The sequence below is a fragment of the Solea senegalensis genome, linkage group LG21 (genome assembly GCF_019176455.1).
Source record: "Solea senegalensis isolate Sse05_10M linkage group LG21, IFAPA_SoseM_1, whole genome shotgun sequence".
NCBI lineage: Eukaryota > Metazoa > Chordata > Actinopteri > Pleuronectiformes > Soleidae > Solea > Solea senegalensis.
Window position 1 is genome coordinate 16047501 of NC_058040.1, and position 26591 is coordinate 16074091.

General features: G+C 39.6%; 1 protein-coding gene across 1 annotated transcript; it reads right to left on the reverse strand.

Moving 5' to 3' along the window:
• Positions 1–2100: 2100 nt before the first annotated feature.
• LOC122787057 (collagen alpha-1(II) chain-like) lies at positions 2101–25944 on the reverse strand. Its single transcript, XM_044053615.1, has 42 exons — positions 25886–25944; positions 24432–24485; positions 24098–24142; positions 23296–23341; positions 22507–22551; positions 21560–21613; positions 20860–20913; positions 20655–20708; positions 20249–20302; positions 20015–20068; positions 19003–19047; positions 18326–18370; positions 17798–17905; positions 17650–17703; positions 17516–17569; positions 17151–17204; positions 16443–16550; positions 15425–15478; positions 15210–15317; positions 12609–12662; positions 12394–12447; positions 12227–12280; positions 12093–12146; positions 11411–11518; positions 11198–11251; positions 11067–11120; positions 10169–10222; positions 9720–9773; positions 9538–9591; positions 9401–9454; positions 9252–9305; positions 8772–8825; positions 8616–8669; positions 8466–8519; positions 7875–7892; positions 7644–7697; positions 6638–6700; positions 6378–6543; positions 5338–5447; positions 4677–4757; positions 3473–3655; positions 2101–3390 (listed from the first exon to the last, which is right to left on the reverse strand). The coding sequence occupies exons 2-42, from the start codon at positions 24467–24469 to the stop codon at positions 3235–3237; spliced, it is 2769 nt and encodes a 922-aa protein (XP_043909550.1). The 5' UTR covers positions 24470–24485; positions 25886–25944; the 3' UTR covers positions 2101–3234.
• Positions 25945–26591: the final 647 nt, after the last annotated feature.

The following is a 26591-nucleotide window of genomic DNA, read 5'->3' on the forward strand; positions in this document are numbered from 1 at the left end:
AATTGACATGGAAATGCTAATCAGTAAGTATTTTGACAGTGTAAAAAAAAAAGGCTTGTATTACCTCAAAGGCTCATAAAGAATCAAGTAACACCAAAAATAAAAGCTGTAGACAATTATTGTATTCTTCAAATTCTTACCAAGAAAAAATACTCAAAATTGAATTTGTAATTAGTTAATAATCTGTAAAGGTTTGTTTTATTTTAGTAGCAACTCTGAAAACAAGTCATACATTTTTATATATAGGTCATGTCACAATGAAAATCTAATAATCTTGTTAATTCTTTTATTAAATTCCACTGTGTGGAAACAAGAACTCAACAGTAAACAAATGATTAACATATATATAATAATTACTATGTGTGTATATGTGTAAATATTCCAGGATTAAAGACATTTTTCAAACATCACAGAGTTTGACAGAAAACTAAATGAAGGTGAGTTAATGTTCTGTTTTTTTGAAGAGAAAATGAAGGGAACAACACACACACACACACACACACACACACACACACACGTCCACAGCAATTCGTTTCATTTCTTTAAATGACAAATTTGTACAAAAAAAACCAAGTCAGTTATTATTATTGTAACAATGATCCGTCTCAGCCAGCTAAGGCAATCATGTGGAAGGATGACGATAAATGGGAAATGTAAATACATGTAAGAGGATTTAAACATAAACACAGGGCCGTAATACATGTAATTATGTAGAGAAGATGTTTGGATGATGTTGTTGTTGTGTTTGTTTTGTGTTGCAGAGGCAGGTAGACGAGTCGCTTCACACCTCACATTCCCTGAGAAGTTTCCTCCACACAACACGACTCTGCTCACGACTGACAGACAGACAGACAGACAGACAGACAGTCAGACTGACAAAAACAGCTGAATCTTCAGAGTCTCTTCTCTGGAGAGCAGCAGCACTTCTCAGATTAACCGAGGCAGAGACTCTGGGTTCCACGAGCCATCGCTCAAGATAAAGAGGGCACTTTGTCTCCTGTCAGAGGCGGAGCCGAGCGACGAGTGAGTCTCACACTTATCTGAACACGTCTCAGATTGTTACAATACAAAAAAAAAAAAAACAGTATTACAGTATTTCTTCTGTGAGGAAATGAGTGGATCTGATGTCAGACAAGCACTAAAAACATGAGACACAAGAAAAAACACTTAACAAATCACTTAACAAAGAGCTCACCTAATAAAAACATCTTAATCATACAGTATATTCATGCTGGGAGATCATGTTTTCCAGTTTGTGCTGAGTTGAAACTCTCCTGCACCAAACTCCATAGAGAAAATCATCCATTTTAATGTCACATCCACTGCTGCCGTGTTGTTTTGTGATGTCGGTGTTTAAAAACGTTTGCTCGGAGTGACCACACGAGGCAGCAGTGGACCAGCAGCACCTGTGTCCCTGTGAGCTAAAATCACTGACTTTGGTGCAGGAGAGTAAGCAGTTAATAATGTTGGAAATGTTTGTCTAGCAGTGAAACAAAGACGTGAACATGTTTTTAAGATATTGTAGACTTTTATGAGTTGAGACATTTTTTAAGTGGCTAAAATCTGTGTTTCTTGTGTCACTGAGGGGGTGTGTACTGTACAATATTAGTCTGATTGAGTCATTATCGAACACAAACAAACAAAAAACCCTAAACTGTCCCTTTCATATGTTACCTGCTCTACGTTGCTGTCACACAGCTTTTTTTCAACAGAAAGTTGAAGTTTGTAAAGCGCTTGATCTCCTGCACCAAACCTCATAGAGAAAAGCAGTGATTTTAACGTCACAGCACACAGGAGTGTTCGATCCACTGCTGCCTCTGTCACTAAGTTCAAAAGTCTTATTTTGTCACTTCTGCATTTAAAGTCCCAAGTTTGGTTTTACTTTAGTGACACAAAGTGACCACACGAGGCAGCAGTAGACCAGCAGCACCTGTTTCCCTGTGAGCTAAAATCGCTGATTTTCTCAATGGGCTTTGGTGTGGGAGAGTGAGTGTTTTACAAACTTCAGTTTCCTGTGGAGAGTGTGTGAGTGGACAGTGGACTGTTGTGAGTGGAGCGACTGAGGCAGTAAGTGTGTATAAAAACCTCATACAACCTCACTTTAACTTGAACACGTCACGTTTAATGAATGAATGAATGCAGAAGTACAAAATGTTGCGGGAACAACAGCTTCAGTGTCCGTGTGTTTGTACAGTTTGTGTTTTTTACCTGAGATGTGAGATACAATGACATGAAAGTGGAAATAACGGCAGTTTGTTTCTGTTTTGTTGTAGTTATTAAATAAACGTGTTAATCAATCAGCACCAAAGAGAAACAAAACACCCACCTCACTCACAGAACGAGAGCAGTGGAAGCACCTGTGGCCGATGAGACGACAGTAGCTGTGTTCCCATCAGAACACATTGTTAAAGGGGTAGTTCAAGTTTTAAACCACAACAAAGGATTTTAAACACTGAATGAGAAAAATAAGACATTTTAACTTAACTTAACTTAACGACTCCTCTGTGCTGTGATGTAAAATGATGGATTTTCTTTGGTGCATAGGAGGTAAATCATACACAGAATTAAAGTTTGTGTCAACGTAAGTCCACAAATGTCTTATGAAACTGTAGTTTGTGTGACATTAACTCTGCTGCACCAAAGTCCACTCAGAAAATCACTGATTTAAGCTCACAGGGACACAGGAGCTGCTGGTCCGCTGCTGCCTCGTGTGGACACTTTGTGTCACTGAGGTCAATCGGAACAAAGAGTTTCTAACCCTGAAATCACAAAATAACACATTTGAACTTAGTGACCGAGGCAGCAGTGGATCAACCACTCCTGAGCTGTGATGTTAAAATCACTGCTTTTCTCTGTGGGGTTTGGTGCAGGAGAGTTAGCAGGTGGTATCATGGTGAGATCCTGTACTTCAAAATAAAACTTGAATTATCCCTTTTTTGTTGTCGAGGTCAGCTGAAGATCCTGACCTCTGCACAGAGGACGGGAAAGAAATAGAAACAAATATAAAAGGATAAAAAAAACAACAACTTACATTTTAAATTTAAATTATTCAATGCAAGAAGAAGCAGATAAATGTCTCTGTAAACAAAGTTCCGCGGGGCGTCTGTGCCCTCACACACTCACTGACACGGAGTCACACAGCACCAAACAACAGGAGCGTTCAACTCCTTTCAACTTCCCCTCTGGCGTCCATGTTTTGAAACGATGTCCTCTCTGGCCTCTCTGGCGCCCCCTCTAGCTGAAACACACGGGTCCGATGGTGAAGCCAAACAGGAACGTGACGTCGTTGATCGCTGAAGCTTTTAGAGCCAAGTCTCTGAGAGGAAGCAGCTGCAGGTCCTCGAACTCAAACACGGACTCGCGGGCCGCAGACTCCGCCTCCTCGCCGGGCTGCGTCGCACACAAAAACAGGAAGTTAACGCGACATCTTATACGAGAGAATACTAAACGCGATGGTCTCCGTCAGTCGTACCACGCAGTCCTTCAGCTCTCCGAGGAAACTCTGCTTCCTGGTGTCGGTGAGAAACCTGACGTCGACGTCCGTCTCGCCCAGCCTGTGTCCGGGGTGACACGAGTACGTGACGTTCTGGACCGCGGTGCTGCTGTGTAACCGCAGGAAGCGCATCTGGACGACGTTAGCGTCTGGAAAATCAAACTGAGGAGAAGACGGAGCGAGAAAACACGGCGTTGAAGTGATTTTCAGCTTTAAATCTAAGTTTCACTCTCTCACACCAAAGTCCATAGAGAAAAGCAGTGATTTTAACATCACACACACAGGAGCTGCTGATCCACTGCTGCCTCCGTCACTAAGTTCAAATGTCTTATTTTGTCACACGATGTTTGAAACTCTTTGTTCAGATTCACGTCAGTGACACAAAGTGACCACACGAGGCAGCAGCTGAGCAGCAGCTCCTGTGTCCACGTGAGCTTAAATCACTGATTTTCTCTATGGACTTTGGTGTGGGAGAGTTGGAAGTTTAAAAACTTGAGTTTCCTGTTAAAAAAACAAACGGTCTGACTTCGTACTAGAGATGCAAATATATTCTTATGATGTCATACAATTGAGCAGGTTTAGATTTTATGCTAAAAATCTGTTTTTTCTTTGTGAGAGTACCCATCCTGGGCACAAGGGGGCGAAATCACCTGAATGATCCCTTTAACTTTGTCTTTTATTGAGTACAAGTGAAAGTTAGTAGTTAATACCAACGTTAAAAGCCTTGTTTGGCTAAAGATTAGATCCACGAGGTCACAGTTAGTTTTAATCACCAAGTCAAACCACGTCATTCTCCAGTCCAAGTGAACGTTTGCTCCGAATCTGAAACGTTCTTAATAATATCACGTCCGTTAGAGAGCGACTGTGGTTAAGCTGGCTCCCCCTAATGGCCAGAAGCAGCACTACAAACATAGGATAAAAGTTTTTTCTATATTTAAAACATTGTTCCCTGGGAACGTTTTTCTTCTTTCTTTTTTAACCAAAAAGGAGCGAAAAAAAAGAATCATAAGAAAGTTTGAAAAACACCCTGGAAACATGTATATAAATGTATAAAAGCAGCATGTTTACTTCCACGTAACGTTGTTTTCTGCGGCCTCCACTGAACGCAGCTTAAATAATTATGTTAATCACGCTCTGAGCAGCAGGACGTCTCACTCATTCATTCCCTCACTCACTCAGTCACCTGAAAGCCGTGCTCCAGGCGACTGAGCCACTGGAAGGATCCTTCCTCTGAAAACTCCTTCATCCAGGCTTTGATGGGAAGCTGCAGATGAAGGAGAAGACACAGCGTTTTAAATCCTTTAGAAATCCTTCCTGTTGTTTTGAACAGAGTCAGTGTTTGATTCCTTCAGCGTGGACGAGGTCACGAGTGTGTGTTAGAAAACAAAAGGAAGGATTTTTAGCTCACAGATGGGAACAAATCTAACATCATCACTGCAATGTTTAACTGATATATCTGCAGACACACGTTTGTAAGCCGTCACTCTCCCTGCACCAAAGCCCATGGAGAAAATCGACGATTTTACATCACAGCCACACGGGAGTTGCTGATCCACTGCTGCCTCCAACACTGAGGTCAAATGTTATTGTGAGACTTCAGTGGTTGAAGAACTTTGTTCTGATTTATCTCAGTGACACAAAGTGACCACACGGGGCAGCAGTGCACCAGCAGCGCCTGTGTCTCTGTGAGCTAAAATCACTGTTTTTCTCTATGGGGTTTGGTGTGTGAGAGTGAGCGGTTTAAAAACAGCCGTTTACAGGTGCAGGTGTAGATTTTATTAGGCGAGTTTTTCCGCAGAACCTCAAACTCAACAAAGCGCCTTCTCTTGCCGTCGCCTTCGTACCTGAGAGTCTCGAGGGTAGAGGCAGGTCTGTGCAGAGGAGGATGAGAAGATGCAGTAAGCCAGCAGAGCGTCAGAGCTGCTGCCCTGGTTTGGATCGATGTAGTACATCCCTGCAGGAGACAAAGTAACAATACACCAGATAAAAACCTTCATCTTCATTTAAGATAATAGTTCACAAGACGATTTTAAATAGTAATAAAAAGACACTGTTGATATTAAAGTCATATTTCAGCTTTATCTCGCTGTTTTCTGACACTGTCTCTGCATCGATTTTACATCACAGCCACACAGGAGTCGTTGATCCACTGCTGCTTCATCAGTGACTTCAAACGTGTGACTTGAAGTGACACAAAGTGACCACACGAGGCAGCAGCAGACCAGCAGCTCCTGTGTCCATGTGAGCTAACACCACTGCTTTACTCAGACTGTGTGTGTGTGTGTGACTGACCACTGTTGTACTGTGTGTGTGTGTGTGTGTGTGTGTGACTGTGTGTGTGTGTGTGTGTGTGTGTGTGACTGACCACTGCTGTACTGTGTGTGTGTGTGTGTGTGTGTGTGTGACTGACCACTGCTGTACTGTGTGTGTGTGTGTGTGTGTGTGTGACTGACCACTGCTGTACTGTGTGTGTGTGTGTGTGTGTGTGTGTGACTGACCACTGCTGTACTGTGTGTGTGTGTGTGTGTGTGCTGACCACTGCTGTACTGTGTGTGTGTGTGTGTGTGTGTGTGTGTGTGTGTGTGTGTGTGTGTGTGTGTACTGCCTGCTGTACTGTGTGTGTGTGTGTGTGACTGACTGCTGCTGTACTGTGTGTGTGTGTGTGTGTGTGACTGACTGCTGCATTCAGCCTGTGTGTGTGTGTGTGTGTGTGTGTGTGTGTGACTGACTGCTGCTGTACTGTGTGTGTGTGTGTGTGTGTGTGTGTGTGACTGACCGCTGCTGTATTCAGACTGTGTGTGTGTGTGACTGACTGCTGCTGTGTGTGTGTGTGTGCGTGTGTGTGACTGTGTGTACTGTGTGTGCGTGTGTGTGAGTGACTGACCGCTGCTGTACTCGGGGTGACACAGCCACAGCTCCAGGCAGGTGGTGGCTGGACGCTCTTTGCTGCCATCTGGAGGATCGACGAGCAGCCGCAGCTCCTGCTGCAGAGAGTCCAGCACGGTCTGGATCAGAGGGAAGTTTGGTTTGTCGGACATGTACATCAGGTCCTGTGAAAACACACCAGGAGAAAAACAGAGATGCTTTTAGTTAAAACTGTGTCAAACGATAATGTGCAAACGTGAGGATGTGAGTGTGTCTTGCCTTGAGTTGCGTCAAAGTGAAGTTCAGAGACTTTCCTGGAGGTCCAGGGAGACCAGGTGGACCCTAAAAGACAAGAACTCAGTATTTACACCATCAAATGTGTCAAAAATAAACAATGATTTGGTGATTTCAGCGTCTTAAATGTAAATATGTTCTGGTTTCTTTGCTGCATGACAAAGGTTTGGGACACACATGGATCAATCTTTATTTGTGATTGTCTGACACTTTATGGACTGAATATCTTATCAGTTAATTAGAAAAATAATTGACAGATTAAACGATTAAAAACCAAAACGATCACCATTTGCAGCGTGAGTTATATCTTGTATCTTTATCTCAGTGTCAGACAGGAAACTGATGTTTGTGTCTCTTTGTAAAGACACTCGTTCTCCTGCACCAAAGCCCATAGAGAAAATCAATGATTTTACATCACAGCTCACAGCAGATGTTGATCCACTTCTGCCTCCATCAGTCAGTTCAAATGTCCTATTTTATGACTTCATTCCATCAGATTTACGTCAGTGACACAAACTGACCACACGAGGCAGCAGTAGACCTAAAGACGCTGATTTTCTCTATGGGATTTGGTTCAGGAGATCAAATCGTTCACAATCTTTAGTTTCCAGTTTTTTTTAAAATTCTAATTCTAATGGTAAAATAATAAAACTGGGAACATATTCTTAAAATGTCGTAGACTTAAGATAACAGATTTTACCAGGTGTGTCTTTTGCTAAGTGACGTAAAGTCGATAACAACGCTCTACATGGTACCGAGAAGCGTAGTTAACATGTGTACAGTTAAATATTTAACAGTACTATGTGTGCGACTGATTTACCGTGGAACAAATACAACAGACGTGCAGAGAACAGTAGAAGTAGCAGTGTTTTTATGGCCGCAGCCATCTTAGAATCCCACGTTGAGGTTAAAAAATCCCTTTTGCTAATCTCACACAGATCACAGGTTTGATTCAAACAGTTTCATGTTGTCTGACAGCGTCTGTACTCACAGGGAGGCCTTTCCTGCCCGGCTGACCAGGAGGTCCCTGGTGTCCTTTCAAACCCTGCAGACCATCACAAACAACAACAACAGCAACAACATGACAAACAAACTACACTCATGGAGAAATGAGAGGATGAACAGAGACTCAAACACAGTCCAGTGACAGATGCTTTATAATCACATGTGCGATCAATGAAATAAATGAAGAGCTTTGCTGTTGTATGATTTACTTTCATACCTTTAATCCAAACAATCCCTGCAACAGAGAAGAGAGAAGTGAGGACATGAGTGTGATTCTACACAGTGAAGAGTAATGAACACATGAATCACGGTTTCACAGGACTAACACATGAAACATGAACTTCAAAACTACTGAGAAAAACAAAAGAAGATCAGCCTGGAAACAGAAGTACTCACTCTCCTGCACCAAAGTCCACAGAGAAAACCAGCGTCTTTAGCTCACAGTGACACAGGAGCTGTGTGCTCAGTGTGCTGTGATGTAAAATCACTGGTTTTCTCTATGGACTTTGGTGCGGGTGGGTGAGCGGTTTATAAAGGGACAGTTTCCAGTCAGGAAATGGTGTTTAAGAGGACGATAAAGTGGCTAACATGTTCTTAAGATATCATACACTTGTCCAAGAAACTTTTGTGCCCAATTTAAAGGCAAAATGAGCTTATCCTTACATACAGTATATCCTTACAATGAGACAAATAGACAAACAACTGAAAAACATTGTTTCTTGACAATGAAAAAAAAACAACCTCTAATGCAAAACACAAGCTAAGAAAAACTGATCGCAACAATAAATACACCAAATTACAAACTTACCGGCAGACCTGGCATCCCTGGCGTTCCCCTCTGCCCTGAAGAACCAATACTCCCCTTAAAAACAAGAGTGCACAGACCATTAAAACCATATTTATTTATTTAAAAGAAATCAAACATCAACACACAAAATGACAACATTTTATTCAGCACCTGCTCTCCCTTTGGTCCATCTGGACCCGTGAAGCCAACAGAACCACGCATTCCCTGGAGTGAAATAAGAAAAATGACAGTGACACATTTTTTTTCCTTTTCTGTGGTTAAACAACATTTAGACCAGATCCAGTTTAAGTGATGATGAGTTTTTACCTTTGTGCCATAACCTCCGGGTGGTCCGGGGAATCCCATGTCGCCTTTCTCACCCTAACAAAACAAACAACAACAACGTTTTCTGACGTTAGACTGCAGCTGTAAACGTGTATCCAAACACAAAACACTGACACTGCAATGCCTGAAAATAGAAGTAAACGTGTGTGTTTTTAAGAATGACCTTGGTGACAGGCATCCAAGAAAAAAATCCGCCTCTACGCTGATGATACGATGGTTTATACACGTGATCTCTGCTTAATACAGGGTAGTAAAAGTGCTTTATTCTATAATGTTATTTATTATAAACCGCTCTGCTGAGTTCATACTCAATTTCAGCCCCATGATAATCTGAAATAATCCTCATCTGACAGCATACAGTTTTAAAAAGAAAGGAACGCCTCAAAATCCTTGTGATACTATCATGGATCACGTATTTCACGTGTTTGTAATTTGAATATTCTGTATTTTATTCCACTTTACCTCTGTTCCCTTTTCACCGTGATCCCCCGACTCTCCACGTAATCCAGGGACTCCCTTAACGAGAAAGACAGAAGATAAATGAGTTCACTCACTTAAAAAAGGAAAGTGAATAAAATGGATGATTAGATTTGACAAATAAGTGGACTCACGATGAGACCAGGCCACCCGTGAACTCCTACATGTCCCGTGTCTCCCTTTTCACCCTGAGGGACACGTTCAGTCACACACTCATTCATGACTTCACCATTACAAGTGTGTGATCATCATAAACAGAGTTTTTCCTCACCTTTGGTCCTCTCTCTCCTCTGGTTCCTCTGACTCCAGCTTTCCCACGTTTGCCCTGAGGATGAGTTTGTGTTCATAATGTGACTTTTACTCCCACTTGTTCAGAAACAAATATGTGATATGAAATGAATGACTTTGATTTATCTTCAAAGTCTTCACAACACTGAAACACAAAGTTCTTACCCTCCTGCCGACGTGACCAGGCTTCCCTGGTGATCCACTCAGGCCGTCGTCTCCCTGTGGACGGAAACAAGCAAACATATTATTCTAGCTTTCAAGTGGAAAAGAAGATTTATAATCCATGTTTAGATTCATCATTTTGCATCACGCTTTTAAAGGCCACTTTCTTCAGATCCAGAATACAGAATTTTCAAACTACAACACAGATAAACAAAGTGGATGAGAACACAGGTGGCGTTCACTGCAATCAGTGACTTCTTCTATAATCACCTCTTAAAACCAATTTTTACCGATTCACCCCTTCATTTTTCATTCTTTTTTTCAAACCTTAAATTCCATCAACATTGGACTTTTACTAAAACGTTTTTCTTGTTTGTAAACTTTGTTTTGAACAGCTGGTATAAGAATAAAGTGAATTATCATCGTCATCATCATCATTATTATTATCTTACCTTCTCTCCATTTTCTCCTGGTTTGCCCTCAAGTCCTGCTCTTCCTTGTGTTCCCTGCCAAACAACAATATTATATTATTCCTAATTCTGCTGTACAATAACTCACTCACTGAGAGATGTGATTTCATTTCAATAACAAAAAACTATGAAGAAAATAACGTGCGTCAACAACACTTTTACGCCGACAAAAAGGAGACGGAAGGTAAATAAAAATAAAGTTGATTTGACAAAAACAACGAAAACTTTCATCAAGAAATAAAAACTGGACAAAGAGGTGATTAAATCTACTGTAGATTAAAATGGTATTATATAAAACTAGATTAAAACAGGATTATATTTAGTCAACTAAAACAGGATTATATTTAGTCAACTAAAACAGGATTATATTTAGTCGACTAAAACAGGATTATATTGAGTCCTCTAAAACGGGATTATATTTAGTCGACTAAAACAGGATTATATTTAGTCGACTAAAACGGGATTATATCTAGTCAACAAAAACGTGATTATATCTAGTCGACAAAAACAGATTTAAATATTTAGTTGACTAAAACGGGATTATATTTAGTCAACTAAAACGGGATTATATCTAGTCGACTGTAACGGGATTATATTTCGTACACTAAAACAGGATTATATTTAGCTGTATCAGGGATTATATTTAGTCAACTAAAACTGGATTATATTTTGTACACTAAAACGGGATTATATTTAGTCGACTGTAACGGGATTATATTTAGTCAACTGAAACTGGATTATATTTCGTACATTAAAACAGGATTATATTTAGTCAACTGTAACGGGATTATATTTAGTCAACTGTAACGGGATTATATTTAGTCAACTAAAACTGGATTATTATTGTGATAATATCACCAGCAGCTGTGTTCATACTTACAGGTTTCCCTGGAGGACCTGGGGGGCCCTGGGGGCCCATCTCTCCAGGAGATCCCTGATGAATAATCATTCATTCAATAATCATTGTTGAGGTAAATGAGCGTCATAGAGTGTTAATGATGGTGTTTGTACCTCAAAACCTGGCAGAGCTGGAGGACCTTGAACCCCCTGCAGACCCTCCTCTCCCTGCACGTCATCATCATCAATATTACACACAGACACGTTTATGGATATTTTTCACACAACCATAAATCATACACTTACAACGCAGGCGTGTTCTGCACCAAGGTCAAATTCAGTAGATTATTATTTTATATAGATGAGATCCATGAAAGCCACACTGACCTGTTCCCCTGGTGGACCAGGAAAACCTGGATCTCCCTTCAGTCCCTGAGGTCCTGGTTCCCCCTTATGTCCCAGCTCTCCCTGTTGTCCAACCTGTCCCACTGGACCCTGCCATGGAAATAACATGAAAACACACACGTGATGACACCAGATTCATGACCTTTGGAAAGGTGTTTGCCATTTTGGAAACCATCTACTCTCCTCAACCAAAGCCCATAGAGAAAAACAGCAATTTCAGCACATGGAGAACACGGGAGCTCCTGGTCCACTGCTGCCTCTAGTGGTCAGTTTGTGCCACTGAAGTAAATCTGAAGAAACAATTACAAGCCCTGAAGTCAGAAAAAAGTCATTTGGATTCACTGATTGAGGCAGAAGTGGACCGACAACTCCTGTGTGCTGTGACGTAAAATCGCTAATTTTCTCTATGGAGTTTGGTGTGGGAGAGTGAGCGGTTTACAGGGCAACACAATCCTCTTTTGTTTTTGTTTTCCTGTTGGAAAACTGAGAAAGTGGCAAATAAGATACTGTTGACTTAGTCTGGTGTAGATTTTATGAGGTATCAACACCGGCAGCCATGTTTTCACTGTTTTGCCTGGTTTAGTTTTAATTTGGACTAAACAAATCACATTACTTGGTGTCATTTGTCTCATAAACAAAGCAAATAAAGTGAATGGTTACTCACTGGTGGTCCCGTCCTGCCTGCGTCTCCTTTGACACCATGAGCTCCAATTATTCCCTGTGAAAAATATAAAAACTGAGTTATATTTTTCCACATACAGAAAAACACAGGCCTCTGTTTACTGAGTAAGAGTTTACCGGAGGTCCTGCTGACCCAGGAGGACCAGTCATCCCAAACGGTCCAGACTCCCCCTGGAGACAAGAGTCAATATTTTATATATATATATATATAAAAAATACATTTGCTCTATTTTTGTGAGAGACATTTCTTCATCTTGTTATGACAAGAAAAGTGTTTTCATTACCTTCTGTCCCTGAGGACCATCTGGTCCCAGAGGTCCACGAGGACTTGTGACTCCCTTAAAACACACACACACACACACACACACACACACACACACACACACACACACACACACAGGTGGATCAGTAAATGTCGACCAAAGCTGAATATAAAATAAATAAATATATTAAATAATAATAAATAAATAAAGTCCAATAAAAACTGGAACACAGTCACCTTTAAACCTGCCAGACCTACAGGTCCCAGTTTACCCATCAGCCCCGGCTCTCCCTGTTCAAGACAATGAATGAATGAATGAATGTGACATTTTCTACTGGTTTTCATGAAACCTCTTTTAACACTAAAGTTAAACAGGTCTACACCTGGGAAAACACGTAAAAACAGGGATGAACAAAGTTCTACGCATTTTCACATCTATAAATTTACAATAAAGTAAAAATATTGATTAAAATAGACTAGAATACACTAGAATAAAAAAAACAAAATACATACAGAAACAGCACTAGTTAAAGTTAGTAATGATCTTCTCTTGGCGTCAGATAATGGTCTAGTTTCTTTACTTGTCCTGTTAGATCTTAGTGCTGCATTTGACACCATTGATCATAATATTCTACTGCAGAGATTGGAGCAGACTCTTGGTATCACAGGTGCTGCCCTCTGCTGGTTTAAATCATACTTATCTGATAGATTCCAGTTTGTTCACGTTAATGATAAAGCCTCATTACAAACACAAGTTAATTGTGGAGTTCCACAAGGCTCAGTGCTTGGGCCTATACTTTTTACCTTATATATGCTTCCTCTAGGGAACATTATTAGAAAGCATAACATACACTTTCATTGTTATGCAGATGACACACAGCTATATTTATCAATGAGGCCGGATGAAATAAATCAGGTTGTTCAACTCCAGGAATGTCTCAGAGACATTAAGTCCTGGATGACCTGTAACTTTCTACTTTTAAACTTTTATACTCGGCCCTAAACACCTCAGAGAAAAGCTTTCTGACCACATGGCTTTACCCTGGCTTCCAGTTCCACTGTGAGGAACCTTGGAGTTACTTTTGACCAGGAAATGTCTTTTGATTCACACATAAAACTAATTTCCAGAACAGCCTTCTTCCACCTGCGGAACATTATGAAAATTAGAAACATTCTGTCTTTACAGGATGCTGAAAAACTAGTTCATGCTTTTGTTAATCTAGATTAGACTACTGTAACTCCTTATTATCAGGATGTTCTAACAAGTCTGTTAGAACCCTTCAGTTCACTCAAAATGCTGCAGCACGGGTTCTGACAGGAACTAGAAAGAGAGACCATATAACTCCAGTGTTAGCTTCTCTACACTGGCTCCCCATACAGTTTAGAATTCAATTTAAAATCCTCCTCCTCACGTACAAAGCACTTAATGGTCACGCCCCTTCATACCTGAAAGACCTAGTCTTACCCTATCATCCTAATAGACCACTTAGGTCACAAAATACAGGTTTACTTGTGGTTCCCAGAGTCTGTAAGAGTAGAATGGGAGGCAGAGCCTTTAGCTACCAGGCTCCTCTCCTGTGGAACCAGCTTCCAATGATAGTTCGGGAGGCGGACACTCTCTCTGTATTTAAAGTTAAACTTAAAACTTTCCTTTTTGATAAAGCTTATAGTTAGAGCTGGTTCAGGGAAACCTAAACCATCTCTTAGTTATGCTGCTATAGAACTAAACTGCTGGGGGATTTTCCGGTGGTACACGCACATTCACTCTCTCACACTCAGCATTTGATTATGACTTTTTATATGTCATTAACCTTGTCTCTTTCTCTCCCTAGTTTGTGTCCTTCCTTCCTTCCCTCTCTCTCTCTCTCTCTCCGTATTCTCATCATGCAGGTTGAAGGATCAAGATCCAGTTTCCGAGGCTACGCTCATCGTCACCATTATTATTATTTTGTAAATTAAAAAGTCGATATCAGTAACTGTATAAACTTGTAACCTGATACAGTTGTTGTGTATCTGCTGCTGGTCTCCCTCTCTCTCTTCTGTCTCTCCCTCTTGTCCTTTCTCTCCCCCCATTTTCTGTCCCCCACCTCTCCACTATCCCCCATTTTTCCTTTCACCCCAACCGGTCGAGGCAGATGACCGCACATCTCTGAGCCTGGTTCTGTCAGAGATTTCTTCCTGTTAAGAGGGAGTTTTTTCTCTCCACTGATGCCTAGTGCTTGCTCATTGTGTGAACTGTTGGGGGTCTCTGCTCTCTTTGATGTTGTCTATGTACAGTGCCTTGAGATAATGTATGTTATGATTTGGCGCTATACAAATAAAATTGAATTGAATTGAATTGAATACAGTATTAACTTGATACATACGGACATTACTTTTGTTGTTATATGAACTTGCTTGTAAAATCTCTGTTGAGGGAACAAAAGTCTCAAAAAATAAAATTGTAAAGAGTAGAGTTGAGTCTTAGCGCTGGAATAAAACGCAAAAATAACAACTTTAGATGTTTTATTACGTCTTGGGTTCACACTATTGTCGGTTGTCAGAGTCTAACTTCGGGAGTCAATGCTAGTTAAACACATTCACACTGGTCAAACCGTGGATTCAGTCCTTCTGACCAGTGGTAAATCATGGATTATTAGTGATCAGTTTTATACAGTTTAGTCTATTTGGACTCTTCAGGATTCAAGGATGATAGAAAATCACTGCAGGACTTTTATAATCTTATATTAAACCCCTAATCGATAAAAAACAAACTTTCAGAGAGGAGATTAATTGTGTTCCAATTCTTCCCAACTTAATCTGCCCTGAATTATAGAGTAAAATGTTCATAACACTCACCAAGAGTCCAGCGTGGCCTTTCTCTCCCTTCAAACCTCTCTCTCCGTTTTCTCCGATCGCTCCCCAGGAACCTTCTCGACCAGACAGACCGGGAGGCCCCACCTGACCCTGAGGACAGAAGACCAGAGTCTGATCACAGTCTACAAACACATCATCATCATCATCATCATCATCAACCTCTGACATGAGCAGCATCAACTATCAGTGAAGTTTACCTTTTCTCCTTTAGCACCATGATCTCCAACTTCTCCAGGAAGTCCAACGTCTCCCTGCAGAAGACAGATATTTAACAAAACTTTTAATAATCCCTATCCACTGAGATTTGCCACTCTACGTTAAATATATAGTATCATAAAAAACATGAATGGTGGTTCTGGTTCCAGAAAAGTAAAGTTTGTGTGACTGTCAATCAAACACCAAACCCCATAGAGAAAATCATCGATTTTACATCACTGCAACCAGAAGTTGCTGCTGCCGCTGCCTCCATCAGTGACTTTAAATTAGTTATTTGTGACAGTAAGTGTTTAACAGTACTTGTTTGGAGTAACAAAAGTGACATAAACTGACCACACGGGGCAGAAGTGGACCAGCAGATCCTGTGTCCCTGTGAGCTAAAAACACTGATTTTCTCAATGGAGTTTGGTGTGGGTTTACAGCATTTTTTAACAGCAAAATAAAGCAGTGAGCATATTTTTAAGATAGTATTCATGTACAATAACGTACATTTTATTTGGTGAGCCTCTACTAAGTGGGTAAAATGTGGTTTTCCTGTTGTCTGGAAATCTGAAACTATTCCTTTAAGGATATCACAGACATTAAAAAAACATGCGACATCTCGGCCACAGAACGCATCATGAGGAAAATGTCATTTCACAGATGACGTAACCGTGACGACGGTGGTTTAACATTATTGAAACAGCGCTGATGTCTTCATCGCAAATGATCTGAATTATTTTTACACATTACAGGACGGTAACGCTCTAATTAGACCCATAAATACATTAAAAACATCCACACAAAACAAGAACATCTGTTAACCATAACACGACACACACACTTGGGTCAGGCTGTTAAACATGCTAATGATGATGATGAGCTCATTAAGTCATTAAATTCTTCACTGAATTAGAAAATCACTTTTCCCGTGGAGCCGATCTGTCACGTACATCTGTAAATCATTTAAAAGTGTTTAAATAGCACATTAAAAAACAAAAAAACAAAAAAAACACCTACCTCTTTACCCAGTTCTCCATCAGGACCCTGTAAGCCTTTGAGGCCCTCAGGTCCTCTCTCTCCTGGGGGCCCCGAGGCACCAGGTTTCCCACACGGCCCCGTGTCGCCCTGTCAAACATGACAATGTTGGACAGGAAGAATTTACATCTTAGCTTATCTCATTGATACACAGGCTTTTCTGGCTAGAAACTCAAGTTTGAAAACCACTCGCTCTCCCACACCAAACCCCATAGAGAAAATCAGCGATTTTAACATCACAGCACACAGGAGTCGTTGACCCACTGCTGCCTCCTTCAGCGAGTCAAAGCATGTTATTTTGTGACGTCAGTGTTTGGAACCATTCGTTCAGTTTGAGTGAAGTGGCACAAACTCACTAAACGATGCAGCAGTAGACCTGCAGCTCCTGAGTCCCTGTGAGCTAAAATCGCTGATTTTCTCTATGGAGTTTGGTGTGGGAGAGTACATTTCTTAGAAAGTGGCACAAACTTCAGTTTTCTGTTGAATTATGTGTTATTCCTTGCATGCCATTTTGTCTCAGACTGGGTCTCAGCTCAGGGACGGCCACAGTGCTGAACAATTAAGAAAACCCTGAACTATACCTTTAAAATGATAACAATACCTTTTTGTGTGGAACCATTGAATCTGTTCTACTTCTTACTTTCCTTCTACGTGTGGTGTGTGTGTGTGTGTTAACACTGAGTCACTGACCTGGTCTCCCTTCCGTCCTGGTGGGCCCTCGTTTCCTGTTTGGCCAGAAAGTCCCTGACGGGTCAAAGGTCAAAACATGTGTCAGCTTTGTTGTGCTATGATGCTATAGAATATATGAACATCTATCATTTTTATCTTGTTTCACCTCCTCATAAAACGCTCACAGAGAGTTTGACAGGTTTGACTTCAGTTTTAAACCATTGTTTGTTTGTTAGCGTAGCATTAGCATTAGCAGCCACAAAAGGTCATAGAAACCTTTTTTTATGACGTACCAGTACAATTTCTCAGTTATGTGTAGAAATGTTCATGTTTAGAGCGCCCCCTGTCGTTGTAATTTAGAGTAATCAGCTTGTTTTTTTACCAACCTGTTCTCCATCTTGTCCTTGGAGTCCAGTATCCCCGGCTGGGCCTGGTAATCCCTGCGGATTACAGCTGCAGTTTAGCAGCTGAATATATATTTATTAAATAAAAGAAATAAGATAAATACTGCAATACTTACCTTCTCTCCTCTTTTCCCTGCTTCTCCTAACAACCCCTCGTCCCCCTGTGGACCCTGAAGATAAAGAAACATGTTTTTAAATGTGTCGATAGCAGCAAAAGCATTAAACATAAATAACCACGGATGTCGCTGGTAGGTACCCACTCACTAGGATTCCTGTTGGCCCTGGTGGCCCCTCAGGTCCCAGGGGCCCCGCACTTCCTCGAGGTCCAGGTTTTCCATTTGCTCCATTAGCGCCTGGAACACCTGGAGGCCCCTGGAGAACAAGTAAAGTTCATTAAATCAGTTGATTTAAGATTATTTAACTCTACTGTGTCACTGCTAGCTGCTGTGTGCGACCGCCGCAAGCTAGCAAACGGGCCATGATTGACTGAGAAAGCTGTACTTCCTGTTACCTTAAAGATAAACTACATACTACTATTACAGTAGTAGTATATACTACCCACTAATTGTGTCACTACTTGTGTCACACATATAAATGTAGTTAGCGCTAGCATTAGCCGCAGGTCGTGTTTGCTAGCATGACTTGCCAAAAGGAAAACAGAAATGATCCTTTAGCCACAGCTGTGAGTTTCTGTAATCCGTGCGTAATCTGGGATCTGATAATAATCTGCAGCACATTTATTAAATCTGTTTATTATTGTAGGATGTAAATAAAAGAGTTAGAAACACTCACCACTGGGCCTGGAATTCCTTTGGTTCCTTCATCTCCAGGTCGACCCTGTGACAAAACAACACCATTTAAAATCACAGGCTGATACAAAAACAAAGAAATCTTAAATATTTGACCTGCTACCCAACAGATTTAGCCCACGAATCATAGATGGCACCATTTCTGACATAGTAAATAACTAGGTAGCTAGTTTATCGATGATCTGGGTGGATGTAGTGATTAAATTAGCACAGAATTCATAATCATAAAAAAGATGTATCGTTAGTTAAATGTATTTTTTGCTGTCTTACAAACGCAAACTTTAATCTGATTATCTACAAAATGGCTAGCACAACAGAGCTAGCATGTTGCTACTGTTGATTCTTCAGGGACATTATAATTGCTTTTTGTGAGTCGATATAAACAAAGTCGGATGATAAAACTGTTTCATATCAACATTATGTGGAAACTGTAAACCAAACATAAAAAAATGTTTTATGGTTTCTTCCAGAAGACAAATATGAAGTTACAATATACTTAAAAACCACTAGGGGGTGACACCACCGTCTGTCTATGGGGAAAAGGCTGATATTTGCCAATTAATTAATTAATTCATAACATCAGTGAACATTTTCCTGCGGAGGTTCATGGTCTCAATAACGTGTTTCTGTGATCTAAAGGCATGACGTTTGTCCTCTCACCTGTGGCCCCTGAGGGCCTCGTTCTCCTGGAGAACCTGCTGGACCCTAAAACAAACACATGCAACAACAACAGACAGACAGACAGACAGACAGGGCACAAGTCAGACCACACCAACGACAATATAACACACTTCTTTCATTGTATCAGCATCAGGAGCAGGCTGAGGTTAAGTGGCATGAAGCTGAGTTTAGCCAGCAATCGAACCCTCAACCTTCCCATTGAAAGACAACTCATTCTACCACTCAGCCACTGATGCCCACTTGGATACGATTGTACTATTTAGCGGTCAGAGGGATGGAGAGAGTCTCAGTCTGTGGAATTTCAATTATGCTTTCACTTCACCGCTGCCATGTTAGACATCAACACCTGAATCACTGTGTGACATCACTACAGAGAGGAGGAGGAGGAGGAGGAGGAGGAATGTGAGCAGGAGGAGGAGCTTCAGAAAACAATTCCATTACTGAAAGCAGTAAGGGGATTTTCTTATTTCTAAACGTAACCGACCAAAAGACAGAGCAGAGAAACTGATTTATGGGACCAAGAAACTACAACGAGTTTTGATGTGAAAATGTGACCTTTGACCTTCACAACTTATAATGAAATAGAGCAGAGAGGCAGAAAAAAACAAAAAACCCAACAGGAATTTGTCTGAACAGAGAAACAGAACAATGTTTGCAACGGTTAATTGATTATTAATGAAGTGTGTCTGATTTTTCAGCTTCTTAAATGTGAATATATTCTGGTTCCTTTGCTCCATGTAACAAAGAAATCATTTATTGAGGGTTTTAGGGAAACACTGGTCATTTTATGGACCAAACAAGTCACTGATTTATCAAGATGGCGAGAAATGTGTTTAAAGTGACATATTTCTTCTTAAATAAAATATCAATATTTGGCTTCAGGTCAATGATAATTGATGATAAATTGTCGATAATTTGTACCACACAGAGTGGATAGAAAATTAATACAACTTCAAAAGTAAAAGAATCTATTAGCAAACTTTACACTTACTTTAGGCCCTTGTTTTCCGACAGGTCCTGTTAAACCTCGTAAACCTGGCTCCCCCTAGTGGAGAAGTAAAGAAGACACAACAAACTTCAACACCACGTCAAAAACAGGTAGAAATCTAATATCTTCTACAATTTTCTCAAGTTTTATTTTTTTTTTTTACTGTTGAAACACAAAAAGTCTATAAACATTTCTAATATAAAAACATGAGTTTCAGACACTGAGACGATCCTTTACCCGTTCTCCGGTGAAGCCTGGAGGTCCACGCATGCCCACGGTTCCCTGGATGCCCTGATGAGAGAAGGAAAAACAGACGGAGGAAAATAATTAGTCACTAAACAAAAACCTCCAACAGCAATGAAGTGTTTTAATCAACAACCAGACGAATACAAGTCTGCTTTTTCACATGAATTCTCACAAGAATTATAGCTGTAATTATAAATATGACAGAAATGATCCGAGATATTGGTTTTCTTCCAGAGCTTTTACAACACAACGCTTTTATCATTCATCAATACTTCATATTTTAAAGAAGCCATAATGATCATTTCTAATCAAGAATCTATAATCAATACAGTAGATACTGTTGTTACAGTGTGTGTCAGGTGTGTGACAGACAGACAGACAGACATGGATCACTTACATACATGCCTACTGGGCCCTGAGGTCCTTCAGTACCAGGCTTCCCTGTGAAACCCTGAGAACAAACACACACACACACACACAGTATTCTACCATCATACAGTCCCACTGGTGTCTGTGGAGACACCACAGTGTGTACAATAAAAGACAGGCGTTTTCTTGAGCAGCCATTTTGAAGTGTGAACCAGGTGAGAGGTGAGACTCACGTTCTCTCCTGAGGGTCCTGGTGACCCTGGAGGTCCTGGTTTTCCTGGTGGTCCCTGTCACATGAAAACAGGTCACTAAAGAGGCGACAACTACCAACTATTTAAGTTTGTCAGACACTAAATACAGACTCCAATACTGAATACAAGGTCTTTTTTCACCTGTTATGCGCTGCTTATCATTCCTATACAAACGTCACAGCACACAGCAGTTGCTGTTAATAAGTTCACACGCTCCATTTACTTAATGCAGTGACACAAAGTGACCACACGAGGCAGCAGTCGACCAGCAGTAGACCAGCAGCTCCTGTGTCCCCCGTGAGCTAAAAAGGCGGATTTTTCCATGTTCTTAAAATATTGGCGACTTATGTGTCAGAAAATGTGTGTTTTGTCCCATGTTCCCTGGCAGAGTCTCAGGTTGTTCAGTGTTGACGAGATAAAAACATCACTTTATACTTAATATAATGAATATATGAATATACATACATCCCATAAAACAATCCCTTTCCAGTCAAAAGTGGTGTATTCCAATCATACAAACAATTATTGTGTATTTTGTGTCATAAAACCACTTTTACAGAACCTGAACCTTATTGTTTTCACTCAAACTAGTTTCCTTTATCTGTAAACTGACTTCCTGGCTGCTTTTATTTTGAAAGAACATCACAAACAGTGTTTCAAGTGTTTGGTTGTTTGCACGTACCAGAGAACCTGAAGGTCCGTCTGCTCCCGTCTTTCCAATGACGCCTTGAAACCCCTGGAAAACAAGTGAAATTATCTCAAAATAACAAAAAAACTATGAAAACCTTTCATTTACGGCTTAAAAATAATGTGACGTGAGCTTCAAGAGAAAAATCAGACTTTTTCACTCACAGTTGATTAATCTAATCTAATGTAATCACTATTTTATTGCATTTTTATTCAATGAAAGTCATAAAGATTTACAGATTATGGGTCACGGTGAGGCCGTTGTTGTGTTGGTAACGTGATTATAGTTTGGCTAAATTAAACTCCTCAGTGTGTGGCAGAACATCTGGAGCTGCTAAACTGTTTCCTCGTGAGATTTAAAAGATTCAGTTATTGATGGTAAAAATATCAGTTCCTGTCCATATTATTGTGAGCGCGTCACAAACTCATAAAACACAGGTTTTCATAATCATTTTCTCTTATTCAGAATATTTTGGACAAATCTGAGCGATCCAGACGTGTTAATACGAGCCATGTGACTTATTAAACCATGTGAATCGCAGATTTTATTACTGTGAAGAATTATGAATCATAGTGAGGTCATATTTAAATCTGCAGCCACAATTATTCTCTTCAGTGTATTTTATCTCATTTTGTTGCCAATTCTACTTTAATTTTCTTTGTTTTTATTCTTCTTTAACCTATTCTATCACTTAACTCACTCTGGTTTTGTACTTTATACTGTTAATATTTAATCCTGTTTTTCTTTACATGTTGTTTTGTATAAAACAAGAATACACCTCAAACTCTCCTGATGTGTTTATTAAAAGCGTCTTCATCGTCTGTCGTCGTGAAACAATTAAACTCTCTCTAATTTGACTCATAAATGCAGAATCACGTGTTTTTGTTTATTCAGATTCTACAAAGACGACGACGATGATGATGATGATGATGATGACGTACCATCTCTCCATTACTGCCGGCAGCTCCTGTCACACCTGACGGACCCTGAAACAGAAGGAAAATACCCAGAATGCAATTTAATCCACACAGCAGAGTCTTCGATTTTTTTATTTAAACATCAAAAATTTGATTTCAGACTGAATTTATTATAAAAATGTATACTTTTTTTTTTTTTTTTCAGTATGGTTGATGAAAACAGTGCACAAACACTGCCCCCTGCTGTCTGAACCCAGCATTACTACACAACAGTTTCACATTCATTTTGTGGGACATTTCTTTAGTGTGTTACTTCATAAAAAAACATTGTTACATCATGGACACATTTCCCTTCCTGTGACTATTTCAAAATAAAAGTCTGGCTGGTGTTACTCCAGTGAAATGCCTTTAATGTGAAGAAGTGAAACTGAAATGTTTGGTCTCACCATATCACAAATATTTAGATGTCCAATCTGTGTTAAAAACTCGTCACAACTGCTAATATCACAACGTTGATCTGTCAATTTGAGGCCCCGGGGCCGTATATTGTCCATATGTGACTTTAAAACCAAACCATTATCACTAACCTTAACCATAACCATCACCACAATTCAAATCTTACTCCTGAACTTCAACCAGTTCCTCAGAAAATTGAGGTTCTGCCTTATAAGGACCAGGTTTTTAGTCTCCATGAGGACTTACTGGTCCTGATGAGGTCAGTGTTTATAACAGAAGCACACACACACACAGGAAGAGACAGAGTATACACAGGTGTTAGGAGTAGAATATGATAGAGAATGGGAACCTGTGTACCAGGCTTTCCTTCTGCTCCCTCTGGTCCTGGTGAACCCAGAAAACCCTGAGAAAACAAACACAAACAAACACAAACAAAAACACACAAACACACAAACTGTTTTAACATTATCTTTGTTATTCTTCATCATGTAAAACAGCAAAAACATACAGATTATAACCATTTAATAAAATGTATGTCAGTTTAAATGTATCTCATCATTTTCTGAGTGGAAAGTTAAGTTTGTGTCTCTAATTGTAAACCGCTCACTCTTCCACACCAAACTCCATAGAGAAAATGATTGTTTTTAGCTCACAGGCACACAGGAGCCGATGATCCACTGCTGCCTCCATCAGTGAGTTCAGCTGTGATATTTGTGATATATTTGTGTGTTCTGTGTTTGAAATCCTTTGTTAGGATTTATTAAAGTGATACAAAGTGACCACACGAGGCAGCAGCATACATGCAGCTCCTGTGTCCCTGTGAGCTAAAAACGATCATTATCTCTATGGGGTTTGGTGTGGGAGAGCGAGTGGTTCAAAAACTTGAGTTTCCTGTTGAAAAAGTCTATTTAATGTCGAGATAGAGCTTCCTTGAAAAGCTAAAAACGCTGTTTTTCTCAGTGGAACTTGGTGCAGTTGACTAAGTTGTCACAAATAGCTGCTTAATATCACTTATTACACATCTACTATGATAAAAACTAGCAATATGATGTAAAAACTCCATAAATTGTAATTCTTATATTTGTAATGCATGTGTCCATTTGAACCTACTGACACGTTTAGTGAAGTGTTAACCCTGAAAATGACTCATGAAATTTACCGGAGGGCCTGGTTGACCAGTGTGACCCCTCTGTCCAGTGGGACCCTGAGAAAACACAAACAACAGCCGACATGAGCGTTATTTTCACACACACACACATATATATACAAATAAATGTATATATATATGTATATATGTATGTATATATATATATATATATATATATATATATATATATATATGTGTATATATATATATATATATATATACATACATATATACACATATATACATATACATATACATATATACACACATGTGTTTTTTTGGTCTGACATTTAATATGATGATGAACTCATTAAATGAAGTAAAAATAATAAAAATAAAAGTAAACCTTGTTCCCTCTGGGTCCTGGTTTGCCTTGACGTCCATCTGCTCCTTTGTTTCCCTTCAGAGACGTTCACATGTTAGTGTCCAGGATGGATTGTAAAACTCGCATTTTCATAACAGTTATAGTAATAGTTGCGGTTTGAAGTGAGGCTGTATAAAGTACACAGAGAACCAGCAGCAGGGACACAAGGAAAAACATAGTATTTTCTATTTTAGCCACTTAACAACACACTCACCTAATAAAATCCACTCCAGTTAAAGTGTACGACATACTGTATGTTCACCACTGTATCTCACTGATCGACAGACCTTTGAAGCATTTGTAAACCGCTCACTCTCCCACACCAAACACCACAGAGAAAATCATCCACTGCTGCCTTCATCACTAAGTTAAAAATTGTGTTATTTTTCAGTGACACAAAGTGATCACAGCAGCTCCTGTGTCCCCGCGAGCTAAAATGACTGATTTTCTCTATGGACTTTGGTGTGGGAGAGTGAGTGGTTTACAAACTTTAGTTTCCTGTTGGAAAAGTCTGTCCAACAGTGAGATAAAGACGCGAACATGTTCTTAAGATGTCGTAGAATTAAGTCTAGGCTGACTTTTTTTTTTTGTCATTCACTTTTTATAGATTTTTGATTTTGTATACAAACAATGAAAACAAAGAACATGAAGACCTATAGACGAGTGCAATAATATCAGGGACGTACATAAAGAGACTTGTAAACACCACCAGACATGAAAGCAAGCGACACAAGTAAAAAAAGGGTTAAGATGACAGTAGATAAATAAAAGCATTAATGGTGGACCTGAAGTCTGGTCTGATGGTAGAGACAAATGGAATCCAATTTGGCCAATTTTTAATAAATACCTCTTTTTGTGTTCTCAGATTGAAAGTAGATGTTGTGCATAATATCAAATCAGTGATTTTAACGTCACAGCACACAGGAGTGGTTTATCCACTGCTGCTTCCATCAGTTAGTGAAAATGTTGTTATTTTGTGACTTCTGCATTTGAAATTCTTCGTTTAGATTCACAGCAGTGACACAAAGTGACCACACGAGGCAGCAGTAGAGCAGCAGCTCCTGTGTCCCCGTGAGCTAAAATCGCCGTTTTTCTCTAACAATTAAATAGACTTCAGTTTCCTGTGGGAAAATTCTGTCTAATGACAACATAAAGTGGGAAAACATGTCCTTAAGCTGTCATAGATCTCGTTTAGGCTTTGTTAAGTGGTAAAGTAAAACCTGTTTTCCTTGTGTCCCTGCTGGCAGCCATGTTCTCAGTGAGTACCTCACACAACTGCAGCTGAACTGTCCCTTTAATGTTCCTGTGGGGCTCAATCGCACAGGCACAGGACGGTGTTAAAGCTCCACTGTTCGTTCATTAGTGCAGCGGAAACTCTAATGTTACCACAGTTAAATGTGAGTGTATATGAAGTCATCGGTTATGTCTTCACTGACCTTTGACCCACGGCTGCCTTGTTTTCCCGGAGGCCCACTTACTCCATTTGTGCCCTGGATGAAGAAATAGATATAAAATCACATTCACCACACTCGACTTGTTATGTGCTGTGTTTATAAGTGTATAAATACACTAAGATACACTAATACACTAATATATAATATATTATATCATTATTATTATTATTATAACATATAATATACACTAATAGATATAAAATCACATTCACCACACTCGACTTGTTAAAGACACATGTAAAGATATGTGCTGTGTTTATAAGTGTATAAATACACTAAGATACACTAATACACTAATATATAATATATTATTTTATTATTATTATTATATATAATATACACTAATAGATATAAAATCACATTCACCACACTCGACTTGTTATGTGCTGTGTTTATAAGTGTATAAATACACTAAGATACACTAATACACTAATATATAATATATTATTTTATTATTATTATTATATATAATATACACTAATAGATATAAAATCACATTCACCACACTCGACTTGTTATGTGCTGTGTTTATAAGTGTATAAATACACTAAGATACACTAATACACTAATATATAATATATTATTTTATTATTATTATTATATATAATATACACTAATAGATATAAAATCACATTCACCACACTCGACTTGTTATGTGCTGTGTTTATAAGTGTATAAATACACTAAG

What these genes read in the sequence shown, in the direction of transcription:
- LOC122787057 (XM_044053615.1), bottom strand. Translation starts at nt 24,469, where the DNA reads ATGGACGTCAAGGCAAACCAGGACCCAGAGGGAACAAG. An exon ending in GCCTGGAGCACGGCTTTCAG is followed by an intron (nt 3,656 to 4,676) that starts GTGACTGAGTGA and finishes TCTTCTCCTCAG; the next exon opens with TTTGATTTTCCAGACGCTAA. An exon ending in GAGAGCTGAAGGACTGCGTG is followed by an intron (nt 3,391 to 3,472) that starts GTACGACTGACG and finishes TGTGCGACGCAG; the next exon opens with CCCGGCGAGGAGGCGGAGTC.